Below are 20128 nucleotides of genomic sequence, written 5' to 3'. Positions count from 1 at the left end.
TTTTTTTCCTTTGGTTGGCTGTAACAGGTCTAGGATATATATAGGTGGAGTGTGCATGTATGTCTTTCTAGAGAAGGCACTTCTTTATATTTTAGGATCCAGTGCCCCACCACGTGTCCATATCTAGTGCTTGCATTATTGACTAGATTGTTGGGAATTGTTAACAACTGGATGTCTACAAAAGGTTAATGATCATGGGAGAAGCACAGGTATGGCCACTTCAGAAATCAATTTCTTCAAAGAGTACTGTGGTTGTACACATCGTGGCTGGCAAAGATTCAAGTTTTTTGGTGCCAACTCATAGCAGAAAGGAATAAAAATCTACCTTCTTCCTGCTACTGCTTGAAAGCTCAGCCCTTCATACTGTGCCTGACTCATGACAACACTCAAGTTAATCACACTTCAGTTGTTCAGCTCCATTTCAGAATAAGAATTCCTTAGTGCAAAGACCAATAATTCATTTTTTTTAGACCAAACTATTATAATAATGCTCGGTACTTAATAGTACCAAGCACTTCAGTACCTTAATAAGTGCTTGAAAAGGCCTAAGCCCAATTTCTAACACTACACAATTTCAGTTGCAATACAAGTTAAATCCACCTCTCCCCACTAAATGTGAACCCCAATCCCAGCCTTTTCCCCTAGGAAATGTGTTCCTAGTTAATAATGGAATCTCTCCCAAGAGAAACACCCCTGAGTTTACTTTTTCATTTCATCTCAGTGTTCACGGACATCCTATAACCAAATTCTACCCCCCTGCCCCCAACAAACACTGTGGCTAGAAGTTGAGTTTCCCTTCTCACAGAACAGTAAAGTTGGCGCAACAGAAAGAGGTTAGGCTGTGGCAATGTGTTCTAATACCATTTCCTACGCTTAGCTTGCATCAACACTTAAGCTCCAAGGTGTAATGTCCCATTTTTTTAAATGCTGTCAGTGCCTATCTACTTTGCTAATTTTGTTTTGCTTTGCTGTAAATGAAGCACCTAGGGCAATGTGGACATAAAAATTTATTTTTAATTACAAATTGTGTCGTGCAACAAGTATGGAATCTCCCCTACCACCATTTCACAAGAGTGAAGTAATGCAGTTGTTACTTGCCACTTGCAAAAGAAACAGTAAAGGCAGTATTTATAAGTCAAATACTTGCACTATGGGAACTATTTGTACTTTAAAGTAAAATGTGATTTAAATGCTTAATTCTTTTACCATTTATTCAAATTACGATTTTGCCTTAAATGTCCCAGCTTTACAGGAGTGGGACTGCTGCTTACCTTTCTTTTCACAAAGGCGTATCCATAGGCTCATGGGACTCCCATGACCAGTATTCACTTTATTTTCCTCTACATTAATGTACTCCTTAACCACCAGAGTATGCCTGACACATAGCAACCAAGGAAGTTCCTTTTCATTGATAATGGCCATAACTTTACAATCTAAAACTAATCATAAACTATTACTTCCCAGCCTCAACCCACATCAACTGATCAATCACCATAATGAAAAACAAGCTTCAAGAGTTTTCTCCAGATATTTAATGCAAGATGCAGTGTAGCCATATTCCATGAAATGCTGATGACCACTAGGGGGCTGTTGCCCTACTCAATCAAACAAAAGTACCACAACACAGCTAAAAGCTTTAATATAGGTGTATTTCTGTTCTTAACTGCTATCATGTAGACAGTCTGATAAATAAGGTTGTCTCTTGTGCTTTTGCTACTGCTGTAGGAGGTTATATATTTTATAGATGACACACACAATCAACTCTACTGGTTTAAGAGTTCTAAATGTTATGTGTACTATAGACCTTTTTTTCTTCCCCATTTAAGATGGGAAGACCCAGCCTTTGGTATAAGTAACTTACTTCCATGACAATATTTAAAGGATATCATTAGTGTTCGCTGTCAGTTGTGTCGTCTTTTGGTAAGGGGGTGGCCAGGGCCTCTTTGCTCTCAGTAAGCGCTCTGGGCTGGTGGATAAACACACTAAATTTAACACCCTGGTTGTTGGCAGCTCTGACAAAACCACTATTGGCAGTCATTGTGATGGCTTTTAGAGTGTCTCCCGTCCCAAAAATTGTTAATGAGCGGCTATTGATTTTTGAACTGGCCACTAGTCTCAAGGCACGCTCAGAAGGCTGGTCTGGCACCACATTAATTTGTTTAATTAGCATAGTGGCCCTCTCTCTCTCCCCAGGTCCTCCTAAGGTATCTAGAATAGACTGAAAGTCCTTGACAGCAGATTCACAAGCAAACAACTCTTTGTCCTTCATAAACGCCTCCAGCTGTGGTAACACCTGCTCTTTCCTCTCTTGCTCGGCTTGTTCTGTGAGCACTTTTTCTTTGAAGATAAAGTGGCAGCCCCCATAGCTGAGGGCAGATACGTATGTGATTAAAGTAGTAATGTCCAGATTTACCCTTTTGCACACATCAACCTTAATTTCTGTTGGAAACGCAACACTTGCTAGTATATTTTCTCGGTCTACTCTGGTCACTTGCAAAAGTTCAGGGCCTTCGTCATCGGACTCACTCTCGCTTGGTTGGAGCTCTTCAGGGTGATCTAACAGAGAGTTAACCGCTACTATGTCTCCTCGCACGGATATGCCCATTTCTTGGAGCTTCTCCGCCATGGGGCTGGAGACACTGTTGTAAAACGCAAAGATGATGTGAGGATTGCTATACTGCACTGGCTGCTGGTGACTGGCCTGGAGGAAGTCTTCAGCCTGCTCAATGATGCTCTTGTCACCATACTGGCCCCTGCCCAGCCAAATGTTGTGTAGAGCTTCAGCCTTGCGGCCAATGGCTTTCACCCACGTATGACCACCGTTTGCAACTACATCCACCACAAGGGTCTGCTTTTCTCCCAAGGTATCTGTGTAACCAAAGACATGAAGAACACTAACAACTTCTTCCAAGTTTTCTGCTGATTCCACAATGGCTCTTAGGTGTGTTAGATTAGTGCTCTGTAAATGGGATTCCTTAATAGCTACTTTCCCAGCTTCTACTTTCTGTAGGAATTTTAATTCTGCCTTCAATTTGCTGCACAGTTTTGCACCACCTTCTATACCACCTTTCCTTGATCGAGAAAGTGATTCCGCTCTCTTGATCAGTTCCTTGGCTATGGCGATTCGTTCACAGAGCATGGAGTGTGCGGACATGCTGACAGCATTATTCCTTTCCTATGAAAAGAAACAAGACAAGGCAAATTGAAATAGTCCTCAAACATTATGGCAATCAATTCTTCACTGAGGACTACCTAAATTCAATCCAGCAACAAAGCTTATGGAGTCTGAGTCTATGAACCTGGACTTGGGCATGACTGATTTGGGAGTGACTCCCTCCTCTGACAACTAAGGATGATACCTGTATTTCTGAACTCTTCTGCCGGGTTCGACACACTTTTTAGACCTTTATTTTTTTTCAGTTTGAAGGTAGTATTCGGCACGTCCCAGGTCAGAATAAAGGCAGTTGTCCAGCAATCTACTACATAAGGGATTCGCTCAGCAGCAGCTTTGCTGTTTGGTGGGAGAGCAATTTTATAAAAGGCTGGGAAAGTGTAGAGAACGTGACTAGATTAAAAATGACTAGCCGGTTATAGCAAATTGTCCAAACCCATACTGTAAGCCTTTCTAACCTTTTCCTCCTTCGTGAGTCGCTCTCCTTGACGTGACTGCCTCGTGCTATGCCACAGGCACACGGTACACCCGCCGAGGAATCAAGACTGCCCCGTTCCTGCATTTGACGTCAACACAGTATATTTTAAAAGAGCTACGGGACCCACCAACTCGGCTCCCGCTCACACCAGGAAGGAAGGACAAGCCAAAGATTAACTAGACCCCACGAGTGCAGCCCGTGACGACCCGAAGGTCTGCGGAGCCTTCCGGGGGCGGGGGGGGGGGGGGGGGGGCATTGGGCCCTGGAACCCTAACGGGTCCGCCCGCACAGCATGACCCCGCCACGCAGACTCGGGCTCAAACAGCCCCCGAAACCAGCGCCGGGCGTGGAGGCCAGAGCGGGGACGGAGGGGGCAGGGGGGAGGACGCGGCGGCCGGGAGCCGGCCCCCTCCCCCTGCCAGGCCGGCCGGCCCAGCCCCCTCCCGGTCCCGGTAGGGGCGCCCCGTTCCCTCCCTCTGCCTCCCCGGCTCCTCACCGGCAGCGCCAGGACCGGGAGCGCGAGCAAGCGGGCACGTGCGTGCGCGAGGCCGGGACCCGCCGGGAAACCTCGTCTGGCGGACCCCACCCCACTCTAGCCGCCGCGGCTGCTCAGCCCGCGCGAGCGCCACCGCCTCGGCAGCCTCTCGCGTCACGTGGCCCCGCGCCGGGTGACGCCGAGCCCGCGAGTCCCAGGCGGCAGCGCGATCTACCGAGCGTGGCTGACGCTAACGCGGCGGCCATGTTTGTTGAGGGCACCCGGCTTCTCGCACGCACGGAGCAGGGAGGCACCGGGGGTTCGCGGCCACTTGGGCCCAGGAAAGGAACGGAGGCGAAGCTCGCGGGGCTGGGCATCATTCCCAGTGGGTCGTCGGCCCCTCGGTCTAGGAGGCCGACCCCGCACCCTAGGTCTTAGGCTCGGTTGGACTTTCCCTGGGGCGGGAGTCGTGCATTTTGGTGGAGAAAACTCCCAGTTGTGCCCAAGTACCCCACTCCTGCTGTCAAGCTCAAACCCCTACCAAGTGACAGGCAGCGGTGGTTCCAGAAAGATTTTCAGCTCATTTTAATATAAGAGGAGACAGGCAGGAAGCTTGTCAAAGGTGTCACAGCTGGTAAGTGCCGGAACTGGGAGTCCGGATTCCAAGCCAAAGCACTTTCTACTGCACCATCCTGGGCTCTCCATGGAAAGTGTGGTATCAGAGATATGCTGCCTTTCTGAAGAGGAAAAAATAATCGGATGGCTTCTGAGGGAGGAACTTATATTAGGCTAACAAGAGTGTCCAAAGTCAACCAAAAGGTTAGGACTTTTGATAAAGCTAATTTTAAAAAATTAAAATAGGCTTCAAGTTAATATTAATCCCATGTGTGCCTGCTCCTTCCCCAAGCCTTACTTGAATGGCAGTCTTAGGAAAGAAAAAGCAACAGACCCACGAAAATAAAAAGAACAAGAAATGAGACTGCACATGAGATATGTCAACACATTTTTGGAAGGCCAAGAGCAATAATAACATCCATTCAATGCTTATTATATGGCAGGTGTTACTCTAAGTACTTTTCACATATTAACTTATTTGATCCTCTTCGCAAACTGAAAGGTAAATATATTTTACAGGTAGTCACCACAAAGAGGTTGTTTAACCCAGGCAACCTCTCTGTAAATGGAGCAGTGAGCACAGTGGAGAAAGTGTCTACAGCAAGTGACTGATAGAGCAGAGCCCAAAAAGGTTTTGGAACTGCAGGTGCCTGGAAGACAGAAGGGAGGAGAGCAGTGAGGCAGGACTGAAAATGGGCACGGCTTCAGTCTGTGAGAACAAACAGCCAAATGCTCTCTCAGGTGCAGTGCAAGCTGGACAGCTAGCCACCCTTCCCCGGGTAGAAAACTAGAGTTTACCATGTCGAAGGCAGGGAGTCAGAGGGATTCGAGACACATTATGAAGTGACAGTCTCCTATGGAATGTGAAATACTATTAGTCCCTCCTCTGCCCCTCGCAGGATGCAGACGCTCCTCTCCCTATTTTTCTCTGGAGAAGCCGAGCAAATGAAAGACCACAGAAAATGGCCTATAGCAGGATCTCTGAGTAAGTAGGCGCGGGGCTCGCAAACACAGTGCTTCCAAACATTCTTCTGTTTGAAATTTGAAGTAAACATAAAGCAGAACAAATGGCTTTGAAAAGTATTCTATAACTAGCATCCTCAGATAAAAGGTGTTCCATTCATGAAACACGAGGACTTTTTTAAGGGAAAGGTGACAAAGAATGAGTTTTCTTTTTTTTTTAATGTTTATTTTCAAGAAAGAGCATGCACGCGAGTGGGGGAAGGGCAGAGAGAGGGAGACTGAGGATCAGAAGGGGGCTCCGCACTGAAAACAGAGAACCCAGTGCAGGACTCATGAACCAAACCATGAGATCGTGACCTAAGCACAAGTCGGAGGCTTAACCAACTAAGTCACCCAGGCGCCCCAAGAATGAGTTTTTCAAAATTAAAAATGGTACCGCCAATGTTAAAATATCAATGAAAGAGTAGGAAGAATGGGTAAAACTGTACTAGAATGCACAATAAAGACAGGTGAAAACTTTAGCAAAAAATGTTTCTCAAACACTATGAAATTTACCAAAACTGAAAGATCTTAGTTTCTACAGTGAAAAGGCCTCCTGAGTTAAGAAACCCAAAGACAGACCTGTCATTGTGAAATTTCAAAATGCTGCAGATAAAAGTCCTAAGAACTGCAAAGGAGAAAAAAGTTATACCAGCCAATGGAGAGAGAACATAGTTTCAAACCTGCAACTGGCTGGATTAGGGCAGAAAAAGAGAAGGTTCCAAGACAGAAACTTCTGGAGGTGTTGGGGAACCAGGGTGGGGGATTGGAGGACTGAGGAGAGAACCGTTAAGGTCACTTGACACGATATACTGAGGAAAACAGTATGCAGGTTTTACGATCCTGTCACAGGAATCTGGGAGTTGGTGATGGCTACACAGAACACAAAGAAGTGAAGCAGTATTACCTGCAGGAAGATTATTTAGGAAACGGGGTAACAGCATACTTCCATAGCCATAACAGAAACTTTTAAACTGAATATTATGATCTAATTAAACTGAGGCAGAGAGAAGGGAGGGAGAGTTCCGAATTCCCATCTTGCAGGATATAAAGTTTATATAGTGGCTCAACTTCAGGAATCTGGAGATAACTGGATAAGCCTACTGTGTGAAATATGGAGGACAGTACCTGCTGGAAAACCTAAAAAAGTTCAAAGTGATGAAACGCAGGGGCACAGCCTTTGATGAAGTGTTAGAATTATCGAACTTTTTTAAATATGCTCATGCTTAGGAAGCTGTCGCTCACGTGGAGTTACGTGACAGAGGTGGGGTTAAGGGCTGACTTGGCGGTTTCAGTCCCTGAACATGTGAAAGCTCTTTTGATCCTCCTTATCATCCAGTCAGTGCCCAGTGAACCGGTGCTCGAGAACTATAAAGGTCAGTATTGCCCCTCATCCTTATCTCGCCTTTCCAACTCCCTCCTGCCCCCACATGTGAATTTTAAACATTTCCATGGTTCATAACTAATTATTCTGCCAACTTCAGTGAGGAACTAGAAAAGAGGAAGGACAGCACAAGTGGAGGCAAACTTTTTAAGACTGGGAAGATACAAAATGAACTGAGAATGGAGGGGGCTGTGCACATGAGGAGCACTCTGACACGTAAGTGGATTAAAAGCGGCTCAACTCCACAAGCTAGAGATGACTGAAGGGTTGTGGGGCATTCTGGGATGCAGTGGGTCATAAGTCCAAAGAACTGAGTTCCCCAAGAACTGAGACGAAAAGGAAGGGCTTAATTTTAAGGTTAATGAAAAGAATAAACTGAGAACAAAGGTAAAAGTGTTCTAGGCAGCTTCAGTTGAACTAGGCTTTGCATTTAGTGGGGCAAGAGGCAAGAACAGAATATGGACATAAATCTGCTTCGGTGAGTTTTTCCTCCCTTTATTCTGCGGACTTACTCTGTTAGCCCCCATTAGGAATCTTACACACATTTTCCTTTTGTCCCTAATATGCCTGCCTTATGTTTCCCTTCTTTGATTTGTAGGATTTTGGCATTCCTCTAGTTTTTGAATATTGGATAGAAGGGAGGGCTTACGCAAATCAAAGGCAGCTAAACCTTAGAGTACTTGACCGTCAACCCTGCCAGGCCTTTCATTGGCATCATCAAATTCTGTCCTTAGAAAACCCTCTGAGATAATTACCTGTACAGTCCCTTAGCCTGTAAATGAGAGTTAAGACCTGACCCCAAACCCATTCCTTTTTACCACTATGTTCTCTTTCCAGTGTGCAATATATCAAGAGCCCATGACATGAGGACAGATGATTAGATAAGGCCTTCAAGACCAACATCTTGATGTTGGGTATCAAGTTGCCATCTTCCATCTTTCATAATAATCCTGCTGCTGCCTATGCTAAGATATGGTGCTGTCGTGATTGTGGGAGCAGAACTGGGAATCCTGACCAAACTGTCCAAGGTAAGACTCTTTTCTCCTACACTCAGCTAAATCTTAATCAAGATCTTTTGAGCCACATTTAAATCATAGAACTACATACTGTATCTTTGTTGGTAAGAATGATGTTCATAATCTCTGTTCTGTGAGCCAAACTAATGATTTCTCTTATCCTAAGAAGCTTTAAAAAACAAAAAAACTAAGCAAATGTCTACACATCTGATGAAAACAGAGTTCGCGTTATTTGCCTGTTTGTATGGGCCTTAATTTAAAGCCAAGGTTCTGATTACACTGAGATAACATGAATAAGGGAGACCCTTAAGCCATAGTTTTGATGTTTAAGTATTAGGATTTTATTTCCATACTCATGTTTATCCTGGAGTTTAAAAAGTCTAGTAGAATCTAAGGGACTCCTTTTAAATACATTTACCTACTTGTGATGGAGAAACCAATAGGAACCAGTACATCATTTTTATCCACTTGCATCATGTATCTCCTATAGGAGCCTCTTTGGCCTGGCACTCTTCACAGCTCCAGTGCAATCTCAGTGTGCTACAGTTTCACTGATCCACACCTAATGGTGCCTACAAAGCACCCATGCTTCCCATCTTGTCTCATGAATCCATGAAAGCCTGCAGATTCTCCCAGCTCTAAAAGCAGTGTTTACCAAAATCAGCATTTTGCTTTCCTGAAACATGGACAACATCTGATAGTAAAGAGGTTAACAAGATTTGACTTAACCAAAATTGCATGAAGATTAAAGAGTGTGTTACCATTCTGCTCTGCAATGTAGTTTCCAGAAGTCAACTGTGATAAAAAGCAGGAGATAACTATTTTAAAATTTTACTAACTCCTAAAAAGCTGAAGTTGGATTTAACAGTTTATTATGATTTATAAGTGTCATTTTAAAAACATCTGTCCATTAAACCATGTAGAAATAAGTATGCAAAAAGTCTGCAAAACAAAACATACTTTAAACATGTTTAAGTAGAGGGATTATTTGAAATTCCAGATTTTTCAGTCACTTCATTATTATGCTATTGCAGCCAAGTAATCCTTAACTTCAGTCGGAGTAAGCCTCCTGAATCCGGCTTCATTGCAGATTCCAACCTCTATGTTGTCTTCTGTCATCTGCCCTTCAAAGCTTTCCTATTGAAGAGGAAGGGCAAAAGGTCAGTTTTCCAAGCACTTAATTATAAACTCATTATAAATCCCATTGTTACAAATTGTGCTAACCTTTAGAGTTAATATGGCTGTGTGAATGGCATCTTCAAGTTCCAGGTCTTCGTTATATCTAAAGAATTTTTTGAAAAGGCAATGATTTATAGCAGAACTTACATTATTTATGGTTACTTAAACATGACAGCGACAACGAGAATTTCTCAAAATCTAAAACGCTCCTAAAAATACTAAGCTACAGATTAATTCTTTTAGTCCACTCATTGTGATAGCTGTCCCCCAATAATAAATTGATGCTTGTAATCCTAACAGCAGTATAAATATTTTAATATAATCAGAATGTGGTGGCAATATTATAATTTTTTTAAATAAAGAAATCAGACCTTTGCTAAAATTTCTTTTGTTTGTTCTTGTAAGTTTTAACTTCATGTGAAATGTTTAAAGACTATTAATACGTAAAAGGAAAAGGAAAGTGCTTTAGGAAAGATCTTAAAATTATTTGTTTACTGATTAATCCAATGTCTAAAACTTTTCATAATCTTTTAACATTATGTGAAAAATGTACTGAAAGGTTCATCTGCTGGTTATATAGAGTTAATTATAAATTTTTGCCGTTCAAAATGCGTGTAGGACATTTTTCGGTGGACCAATGCTCAGAAGATAGCTGGAAATAAGAGCAGTGACAGCAGATTTTTACACGGTACCACACTTTTCATCCAGCACATACAACAATCTACTGCCAATACCAGGAACTCAGCTTCACCATTTTTTTCTGTAACTGTCATAAGGTAAACGGTTATCACTTACGTCACTTAAATTTTCCACCCCAATTTTTTACTCCAATTCCAACTATCTTTTCTTTGAGATTGTAGGAGGAAAAATGAAGTAAAAAATAAAAACAATTAAATTTAGGAAAAAACCCAAAGAATGCAGAAATAAAAGTTCTTAAGAAATAAATAATATTACCACTTAATATACTGAAGACTAGGGAGCCAGGGTGAAGAGAAGTTTTTACTTTATTTGTAACTAGGCTAAACAAATGAGTGTTTGAATATAAAGTAATAAATGTGTTTAGATTCGGGATACTAATTGTTTAAAAACACTGAGAACCATAAAGTGAGATTGCTAAGAAATTGAGTTTCAGTAAGCCTACCTTTTCTCTAGGAAAGTCTTCCCATTCACGTAGTTCTTTCCCATTGCTGTGGCTTTCCATGCAAAGTAAGCTCCCTAATCAGGAAGAGAAGGGAAACACATTTTAAATCATTAATCTAGTTATATCACTCTGCCGTTTCTTTTTTAGGTCTATAAATTTGTCTCTAACAGTTCACAGAATATTTGGAATATAATGAAGTATGTCACAAGAGAGGCTACTTTCTAAAAAGATTAGAGAGCTAAACAACAAAGAGGAACAAAGATACCTCTGGAGATTATGGAGAAGTTCAGTAATTTGATCGTGGTGACAGCTTTCTCAGCTATTTACATCCATCAAAACTCATCAAATTGTACACTTTGCATATGTGTGATTTATGGTTACAATTTATGTGAAAAAGTCAGTTAAAGGCTACAGGTTCACTTACAACAAATAATCAAAAGTAATATTTCAGCATATTAGGATTGAAGGACTCTAGAATCATATATATATGTATATATATGTGTATATATATATATGTATATATACACATATATATACACATACACACACACACACACACACACACACACACACACACACACACACACATATATGTGAGAAAAATGGTGACCAAGTCTTTATCATCACTGCTGAACAAAGTAAAAAGAGACAGTGTTTCATTAAAAATATTTTGAAGTTTTGGGGCACCTGGATGGCTCAGTCAGTTGAATGTCCAACTCTCAGTTTCAGCTCCGATCATGACCTCATGGTTTCATGAGTCCAAGCCCCGTGTCAGGCTCTATGCTGACAGTGCGGAGCCTGCTTGGGATTCTCTTTCTCCCTGTCTTTACTCACACTGTCTCTGTCTCTCTCAAAAATAAATAAATAAAACTTAAAAATAATTTTTTTTAATATTTTGAAATTTTCATATTTTGTAATCTAATGTTTAATGAAAGCAGCAATATGTTGTATATAACATGGCCTCATCTGTTGAAAAAAATACATATGCACACACATTAAGAAAAATACTGAAAGAAATACACCAAACATTCTTTAAAAGAAACAACTGCCTTTGAAATAAAGCAGGGAAGAAAAGGGCAAAAGATGAAACCTGGATTCCAGTGATGATGGCTTCTGCTACCCACTGGGAAGAAAGCTAACAGGGCATGTCATTTAGTTTCAGAGGCTCAGAGATGGGGTAACAGACACTGTCAGAACTCCCAGAATACTTGTTTTTTCTTCCGGCTTTCCTCAGACAAGGAAGAAACTTCCTCACACAGTTGCAGAGCACTAGTAGCCCCTCTGAATGCCTTCTAACTCAGATGCCGATCTCCTGCTTTAGAGTAGACGGACTCACCCACTTTGCACAACACTGTCTTCAAGAGTCATGTCTGTGTAATTAGAGTCATACTCCAAGTCGGCCCCAGGATTAAACAGATGGCAAGGAGTGCAGCACTGTCTTCTAGACCCAAATCTTTCATCGGAATATTTCTCAAAGTAATAAAACTCCACAGATTTAAAGAGATTTGATAACTATTTCAAGAAATCATTCCACTGTGTGAACTTAATGAATACGAAAAGGAAGAACAGAGAGCGCAGACCTAATGTACCCTCTTCAATCAGAAGACTGAATTACCAACATTTTAAATGTACAAATGCACTACTCCATATGTTCTAAAGCCCAAATGAAAAAGAAAAAAAGAAAATACTGCTAAATTTTAAACTTTTTATGGTTTTTGTTTTTATTAGCTGTTCAAAGGGTACTTTAATCCCTCCAGTATATCTGATAATACTTACAGATGGATCTGACTGAAATAAATATGGTCGCCCCTCATTCCAACCACAAATTAGTAAAGAAACTCCAAATGGCCGAACACCACTAAAGAAAGGAGAAACAAAAATTATTTGGCATCTTCATGGTGTTAAAATCAACCTAAGGTAGGAATTTATTAACACTTTCAAGTCTTAACAAAGCAAATCATCAGGTAAAATGAATTAGACTTTTAAGTTCCTTAAACAGTATTTAGTATCTTTCTGAACAAATCAATTCAAAAACGAATTCTCTTTATGGTACTAAGGAACACTAGTCAAATCATTTTGGTAAATGGAGTGACACAAATTTTGGAGTTAATAAGTGTGGAGTAACATTTTGTGTCTTAACAAAGGACAACTTTCAACAAATGCAGTTTTTTTCCACTAGCTTTACACGTTAGCAAGTACTTTTATACTATCTCATCCACGTGTATACCCAGATTCAAGAGAATTACAATGAATATGGATGTGTCCAACAGCTATTGCTTTCATTATGTGCTTATAATCATTTATAGTTGGAAAGATAAATTTGGAAGCAGAAATAACTGCCTGCCCATAGGGAAGTGTTTCAGTCACTGGCAAAAGGGCTTTATTGAGAAGCCGCATTTTGCTAGTACATCAACAGCAAGAAAACACTCCAATCTCTTCCTTAAAAAATATTCTAGCTCCAACTAAGATCAGAAATATTCATCATAGTAATTTTCTCTACTTGTTCAATAAATACAGGAATAGTAAGTCCTCTTTTTAAATACACCTACTCTTCTAAAATGTTTTTTTTCTAATTCATGATGCATTTCAAGTAATAAAATCAACTTACCCTGACTGAGTATATTCTTGCATCACAGAAGCTACTCTCTGTACCAACTGAGCTGTGGGAATGGGTTCTTGGTACACGAGATAGTACTGCTGAGCTAGTTTTCGAGCTCTGTGCACAAGCACTCTAATAAACAAGGAAGAAATAAGACTTCATGAAAATCTTGACACTCGGCTCCTTAACGACTCTTCTTCTACAGGCATATACCTACAGCACAAGTCTTACATGCTTCTATGGAATAGTAACGATCAGCTCAAAGCCAGTCTTGCTCTTACATCTGGTTACAGTTATCTTACACGAAAACAGAGCCACACAGAGAAGCTGAGCCACAGGAGACGAGACAAGGACAAGGCAAAAGGAAGAAAATTAGGGACAAGGGGTAGCAGTCAGCTAGGTACTAACAGATTTAGCATACACAATGGGAGCCTTATCTCCCTCCATGGCTTCTTCAAGATTGTGCCCCCTTTCCTGAGGGCAGTCACCCTGTCTTTGTATCTTAGTCAAGCCAACACACATAAATGCCCACACGATCACTCACTCGCACACACACACACAATTTGGGGCATATCTTTCTCACTCTACTTCAATCTTTTTGCTACTCTGCACTTCAAAGAGTACCCTTAAGAGATTAAGGAACAGCAAGAAACTACTTAGAACATAAAAAATAAGGGGCGCCTGGGTGGCGCAGTCGGTTAAGCGTCCGACTTCAGCCAGGTCACGATCTCGCGGTCCGTGAGTTCGAGCCCCGCGTCAGGCTCTGGGTTGATGGCTCAGAGCCTGGAGCCTGTTTCCGATTCTGTGTCTCCCTCTCTCTCTGCCCCTCCCCCGTTCATGCTCTGTCTCTCTCTGTCCCAAAAATAAATAAACGTTGAAAAAAAAAAATTTAAAAAAAAAAAAAGAACATAAAAAATAACAAATGTATTAAATAATAAGAATATTCTATATAATAATCAAATTAGCAAGACAAATAGATGTACCTTTACCTGCTCCTAAACTACTCATGTGAACCATCACCCCCAGTGTAATACTCAGTTTGTCTTCCGCTGTCCTGTCCTCACACTTTACGCCATCAGTGCACTGCAGCATCCCTTCTACACAGTGGCAACGGGATCCACTGTAGTGAGGCTTGACCACATTCCAGCAACTGTGGCTTTTTCCAACTCATGAAAGTGAAACTCTGGCTCTGTCTTGTTCCCCCAAAATCAGGAATGAAGTTAATTGTTTTTTCTTTCTTTACTTTCTTTACTTCCTTTGCTTTACTGGTTAAGTGGCAAACATACAAAGTTGCCAATCTCTTTCAACTTCCTGGTACCCTGATGTTTCAGGGGCCTTGAGAATTTTGTCCCTTTGCTAAGAACAAAAATATAATGGGGATAACTCTGAATGGGATGGTAATGTTTTCTTTTGCTGCCTTGTAACTTTTTTTTTTAAATATAGTTTACTATAACTTGTATTGCTTTGGTTTTTAAAATACATGAGAGAACAGCAAATCCTCTGAAGCCCAGTCCTTGGATGGAAAAAAAGGGGTGTAATCAGAGGGGAAAAACCACTAAACAGATAAGAGAATTACTGGATCTCCTCTTTTACAATGCAGTGGCACTGAGTTATCCTTAAAGCAACCCTTGGTCTATTCCATGCAGACAGACTAAATTCAGCTGCCCGTGATGCTGCTGTTGCTAAGCAAAGCACAAAAATGAAGAGTTGGGAGATTAAAGGAAAAACATCCCTTGATTTTTCTCCTCAAAGTGTATAAGCAGCTCATAAAACAGTGAGGAAAAACAAACAGTACAAAGTACCTGTAATCTGGGCCCATGCCACTATACACCAAGCCTATATGCTTGGTGATTGGTTCCACTTTGTGTACACTTCGCTCGTCATACAGAATGGATTTCTGTTTCTTCTCGGTTGCCAATACCACACCATTTGCAGCTTTAAAAAAAAAAAAAAAAAGTGCTAAATGTTTAGTCACTTAAAGATTCTGCTTTAACAGTTTTCTACTTATGGATGCATTTTACCCAAATTCCTTTATTTCTTATTTATAAAACTTTTTCTGTATTAAAATCACCTAAGAAATGATAAATTCAGGGCATCTGGGTGGCTCAGTCAGTTAAACATCTGACTCTTGATTTCGGCTCAGGTCATGATCTTAGGGTTCATGGGAGTGACCCCCCTGTCCGGCTCAGTGCTGACACCTCAGAGCCTGGAGCCTGCTCTGGATTCTGTGTCTCCCTTTCTCTCTGCCCCTCCCCTGCTTGTTTTCTCTCTCTCTCTCTCTCTCTCTCAAAAATAAATAATCAAAAAAAATTTTTTAAAAATGGTAAATCCATTTTTCCCTCATTGGTCATCTCTATTATGCTAAGGAATCCCTATAGGTAAATGCATTACCCAATATTCCAGAACACCGAAGAGTCCAAAGAGTCTGTACCTTTTAGAATTCTGCTTGGCTATTGTTCTTGTAATTTGAAATTTAAAATCAATGATACAGGCTTTTTTTAAAAAAAGGGTATCTTTAGATGAAGTTTTATAATTAAATTTCTCTAAATTATAGAAAGGATAAAAACTGCCACAGAATAGTGATTATTATCAGTGGAAAAACAAAAGAATGCTCAGTTTTTCTCAATGGGAAAGACTACTTGTGGGTTATTACAACTAAAAGATAAAGGAGCTATATTTATTTTGAAAAAAAAATTAATCATCTTCTTGTACTCATTGGCTTATTACTTTTCTTTAAACTTCAAAATACTGTAAATCAACAGAAAGAACTATTAAAAATTATGCTGCCCTATTTATTTATATTAATCACTAATTAATTCCAAAAGCACTTTAGGATAACTATTAACAGGCATGTGAAATGAATGAAACATTTAATTACCTTTAATTCCCACTGAAGGGGCTCCTCCAGCTACAGCAGCCAAAGCATATTCAATCTGGACAAGTTTACCAGATGGGCTTAAAAAGAAACAAAGGTATTCGCTAAATTCACATATTTTCAAATATGTATAATAGGAATATCTCTAGGAGAGGGCAGATATATAAGTCAAATCCATTAACCAAATACCAAGGAATAGCTGGGCTTTCACATTATGAAGCTGTACAGAAATTGAGGATACCAGGCAATTTGTACATATACATAGTAAAGCACTTAGCTTTCCTTTTTCCCCCCCTCCTTCTTGTCTGACTCTTTAAGCACCATCATTATTATTACTGTTGCCTTTTATCACTCACCAACCTTGTGACTTCAGGCAAGTTACTTAATCCTGCTGTGTCTGTTTTCACATCCATAAAATGGGGATAATAGTACTACAGCCATTTTAGAAGTTTGTTGTGAAGATTAAATAAAGGGATGCCTTTTGTTCCTGGCACAAAATCAGCAGCAAGTAAATACCAAATAGTGTTATTAAGAACATGTATATGTCTGTTAAATACCAAATAACAGCATAGATTTCATATCGGTGGAGTTCCACATTTTAGAAAGTAGGCATGGCCTAAGATGTAAGACCTAGATAGTTACCAGCCACGACAAAGTATCTTCTATATAAGCTATTTCTAGAAGCTGTGAGCTGGCGATACCTAACATACCTGATTTCATGGGTTTGGTAGCCAGATTCTAGCCCTAACCTGGCTTTTAAGATCATACTTTATTTCGAACCAGTTGTTGAGTTAAAATCATCGTAAACTAACCTGATTTCACAGTTAAAAAGTTTTTGAGTGAAAGTAGTTTGTCCAGAATGACATAGCTTGGTCCGTGTCTCTAGTCTTCTAGTGAAAATAAAACTTGAGTTTCAGAAGGTCATTTATCTTCATAAAATTATGGATACTCTCATGTCACCCAAGCCTCAGCTTTGTTCCAGACACACAGACTACTCTTAGAATTCAAAAACCCCTTTGACAAGCTAACCCCCTCTGTCTGCAATGCATTTCACCCTTGTCTGGTGAACTCGTTCCTCCTGGTCATCCTTCAGTCTTCAGTAGAAATGTCATTCATGTCCTTAAAGAAGCTGTCCTGGCCACAGGGACTAGGCTGAATCCCACACACTCATGCCTATGGTGCCCCATACTTCCTCTCTGGCTAAGATTCATCATGCTTAAATTACTCATACAATGTTCGCCTTCCTCAACAAAGTCTAAGCTCTGTTTGGTCAGTATCCTAACGTACAACCTAGTACCAGGAGTCCGCATCATTTAGCTGACAGAGACACAAAGGAGACCTATTTAAGGGATAAGCCTAAGTGTGACGGTTTAAAGACTCTTAAGTGACAAAAGCAGTTAACTTGAGTGGAATAACATTAATAGGTATTTAAATTTTTAAAATTAGGCTGTAGTTGTTAGTCACTATTTCAATAATCATATGACCCACTAGGTCCATCTGGCTTTCAATTATTGCTCAACATCGAGCTCAAATACACTTGGGAACATTTTAAAGGCTCAGGTAAACTTAAACTTACCTTTTCACTGTTCCCCACAATCACCTGCATGAACATCTACTGTTACATCTTCCTGTATGAAAGCTCGCCCATCTGTGAGCTCACTGAGCAATCAACCATCTGTGTATTCAGTCACACAACTAGCCCATTCCAAAGCACCAGCACCTCTACCTGGGATAACCGATACAGCCTTCTAACTAGTTTTCCTCTTTCCCACCCTTACTTTTATCCCACCAGTCAGTTACCTTTGTACCAGGTCACCTGTCACTTAAATATAACTTCCTGGTTCACTTAAAATACAAACTTCTGGGGCGCCTGGGTGGCTCAGTCGGTTGAGCGTCTGACTTCGGCTCAGGTCATGATCTCACGGTCCGTGAGTTCGAGCCCCGCGTCGGGCTCTGTGCTGACACCTCAGAGCCTGGAGCCTGCTTCGGATTCTGTGTCTCCCTCTCTCTCTGACCCTCCCCCCGTTCATGCTCTGTCTCTCTCTGTCTCAAAAATAAATAAACATTAAAAATTAAAAAAAAAAAAAATACAAACTTCTTCTGGCCTGCCAGGCTCTTCAAGATCGGCCCTACCCACACTAACTCTTTGCTCACTATACTCTAGCACACTGGCCTTATTATCAATTCCTGTAAGAGTTCAAGCTCTTTCCAACTTCAGGACTTTCATTTATCCTCTTTCCTCTGTCCATAAGTCTCTCTACCCCTAAATCTTCAGTTTGCTCTTTTTCACCTTCTTGTCTCAAAAATCACCCTGAAGCACTGGCTTTTCCTGACTATCCAATCTACAGTTATGCTGCTTCTTTTAGGCTCTTTTAATAAAATTCCTGAGTAAAACATTTTTCAGAATGTATTAGTAGACACCAATTTGTTTACTCATTTACTGTCAATATCCTCAACTGAATGTAATTCACATGAACACTTTTTCATCCTATAATACAGCCTCATCACTTCCATCATTAAGAGTTTAATTCTAATTACAACAGGCGAGAAACACATTTTTAAAATCTAAAACAGAGTTGAACCATTATGTTAAAAAAAGTTTATTTTACTAAAGACATTATTACAGAAGGATTTAGCTCCTGATGATATTTGATTGTTTCGGCTCCAGTTATTCTAAAGAAAGGATTACACTCTCTTAAAGATACAGAACCAAGTTTGCTTTGTTCACAAATATGAACAGTGACTATTTAGCAAATATTGTTCTCTATCATTGTATATAAGACCTTTGATTTACAAAATTTCATTTCATTCAAAGGTTAAAACACCCTCATTTATCACTGAAAACTGTGAGGTTTACACTTGGAAAGTACTTTACTTTTTTAGTATATTACTATTTTACTATTTTAAAAAGACATCTAACAGTAATAGGAAATGTATTAATTTTGTCATCAGAAAGAACCCAGTTTGAATGTGACCTCAGCTACTCATCTAAGACCTTGGACAAGTAACTTAGTTTGACCAACCTGTGGTTGGTTCATCTGTAAGATGTTGAGATAACGTTTATCTCACATGATAGGAGGAAGAAATGGAGTAGGTTAAGTTGCACCCACACATAAAGTACTCAACAAGTTGGATCCTGCTTGCCTTCAGTTGCCAGATACAACTACATTTCAACTAAATGGGAGATTACCGATCCGTAAGAAAATGGTAAAACTGAATCATTACCCGGTCGATTTATTAAACCCTTCACTGCGCTGACGGTTTCTTACATTGTGAACAATATTGAAAAGTATACGTATTATTTTAATCCTTTGTTCTAAAACAGAAAAGCCTACAATCTTTTGCAAAGTAGACATTCCCCTCCCCCTCCCCCCCCCCCCCCCCCCGCCAAATGTAAATGTAGTCTAGTAGTTTGGGGCCCACAAACACTAAGTGACACAGAGAGATTCGCGCTTTCCTTTTTAGTCCTTAAACTTCTAACAGGGGCATGGAAGAAACCGAAAGCGGGAAGAGGTTTCTAAGTACCAAATGGAGTCTAAGACTCAGACCAAACTGTATCGGTGAGGTTTTCAGAAGAGAAAAGGGGACCTCAGAGATTTGACCAAGATTCTAAGCTCCAGAAGCTCCCCAATCAGGCCTACGTGGTGGGTCAGGAAGGAAATCCCGAGTTCCGAACGGGACACCCGGAGACAGCTAATCCAAAACTGCCTTATTCTCCAGTTTCCAAAGAGAAAGCAAATCCCTGACTGAAGGCCTTACCCTCCCTCAGCCCCAAGGTCGCCCTGGATCCCCAAAACCGCGTTCCCGCGGCTTCCCGGCATCGGGGTTTTCAGGCCGCGGGCGAGCCAAGCAAATGACTTTGCAAACTCGCGTTTCCATCCCTATTTCCTAGTGTGCCCCCCGGAAGCATTCAGCCAGAGACTAGGCCGGAAAAAAAACTAGGAGCCGGGGAGTTCCTGCAACCTCGATTACGCGGAGGGCTTTCGGTGCCCCTTCCATACCTGAATGTAGTCAGCGAAAAGCTGTAACCGCGCTCCGCCATCTTTGCCTGGAGTGCCAAAGCACATCCGCACACATGCGCACTGGCGCCGGTTTCTTTTCATTTCCCCTCCCCGCTCCTTCCTTTCTCTCTCTCTGATTGGAGGAAAGTCAGAGCCGTTCCAGGGACCTGCTGGGCGTTGTAGTTCCAGTA

At 41.0% G+C, this 20128-nt stretch overlaps 2 protein-coding genes across 3 annotated transcripts; both read right to left on the bottom strand.

Moving 5' to 3' along the window:
• Positions 1 to 1512: 1512 nt before the first annotated feature.
• CUNH7orf25 (chromosome unknown C7orf25 homolog) lies at positions 1513 to 4250 on the bottom strand. Of its 2 annotated transcripts, XM_047097124.1 has the most exons (3): positions 4147 to 4240; positions 3631 to 3728; positions 1513 to 3175 (listed from the first exon to the last, which is right to left on the bottom strand). In XM_047097124.1, exon 3 carries the CDS (start codon positions 3152 to 3154, stop codon positions 1889 to 1891), a length of 1266 nt encoding a protein of 421 aa, XP_046953080.1. In that variant the 5' UTR covers positions 3155 to 3175; positions 3631 to 3728; positions 4147 to 4240; the 3' UTR covers positions 1513 to 1888. The 2 variants fall into 2 exon arrangements, with proteins under 2 accessions (XP_046953080.1, XP_046953079.1); XM_047097123.1 differs by lacking the exon at positions 3631 to 3728 and having other exon boundaries at positions 4147 to 4250.
• Positions 4251 to 8997: 4747 nt separating this feature from the next.
• PSMA2 (proteasome 20S subunit alpha 2) lies at positions 8998 to 19989 on the bottom strand. The gene is made up of 8 exons (XM_047096734.1): positions 19938 to 19989; positions 15940 to 16016; positions 14864 to 14996; positions 13071 to 13193; positions 12239 to 12320; positions 10463 to 10536; positions 9367 to 9424; positions 8998 to 9279 (listed from the first exon to the last, which is right to left on the bottom strand). The coding sequence occupies exons 1-8, from the start codon at positions 19976 to 19978 to the stop codon at positions 9163 to 9165; spliced, it is 705 nt and encodes a 234-aa protein (XP_046952690.1). The 5' UTR covers positions 19979 to 19989; the 3' UTR covers positions 8998 to 9162.
• Positions 19990 to 20128: the final 139 nt, after the last annotated feature.

The sequence above is a fragment of the Lynx rufus genome, unplaced genomic scaffold (genome assembly GCF_022079265.1).
Source record: "Lynx rufus isolate CCGP_SWC_20201006 ecotype Redwood Valley unplaced genomic scaffold, mLynRuf1.p SCAF_4, whole genome shotgun sequence".
Classification (NCBI taxonomy): domain Eukaryota; kingdom Metazoa; phylum Chordata; class Mammalia; order Carnivora; family Felidae; genus Lynx; species Lynx rufus.
The sequence above is the reverse complement of the archived record's forward strand: the minus strand, read 5'-3'. Positions and strand labels throughout refer to the sequence as shown.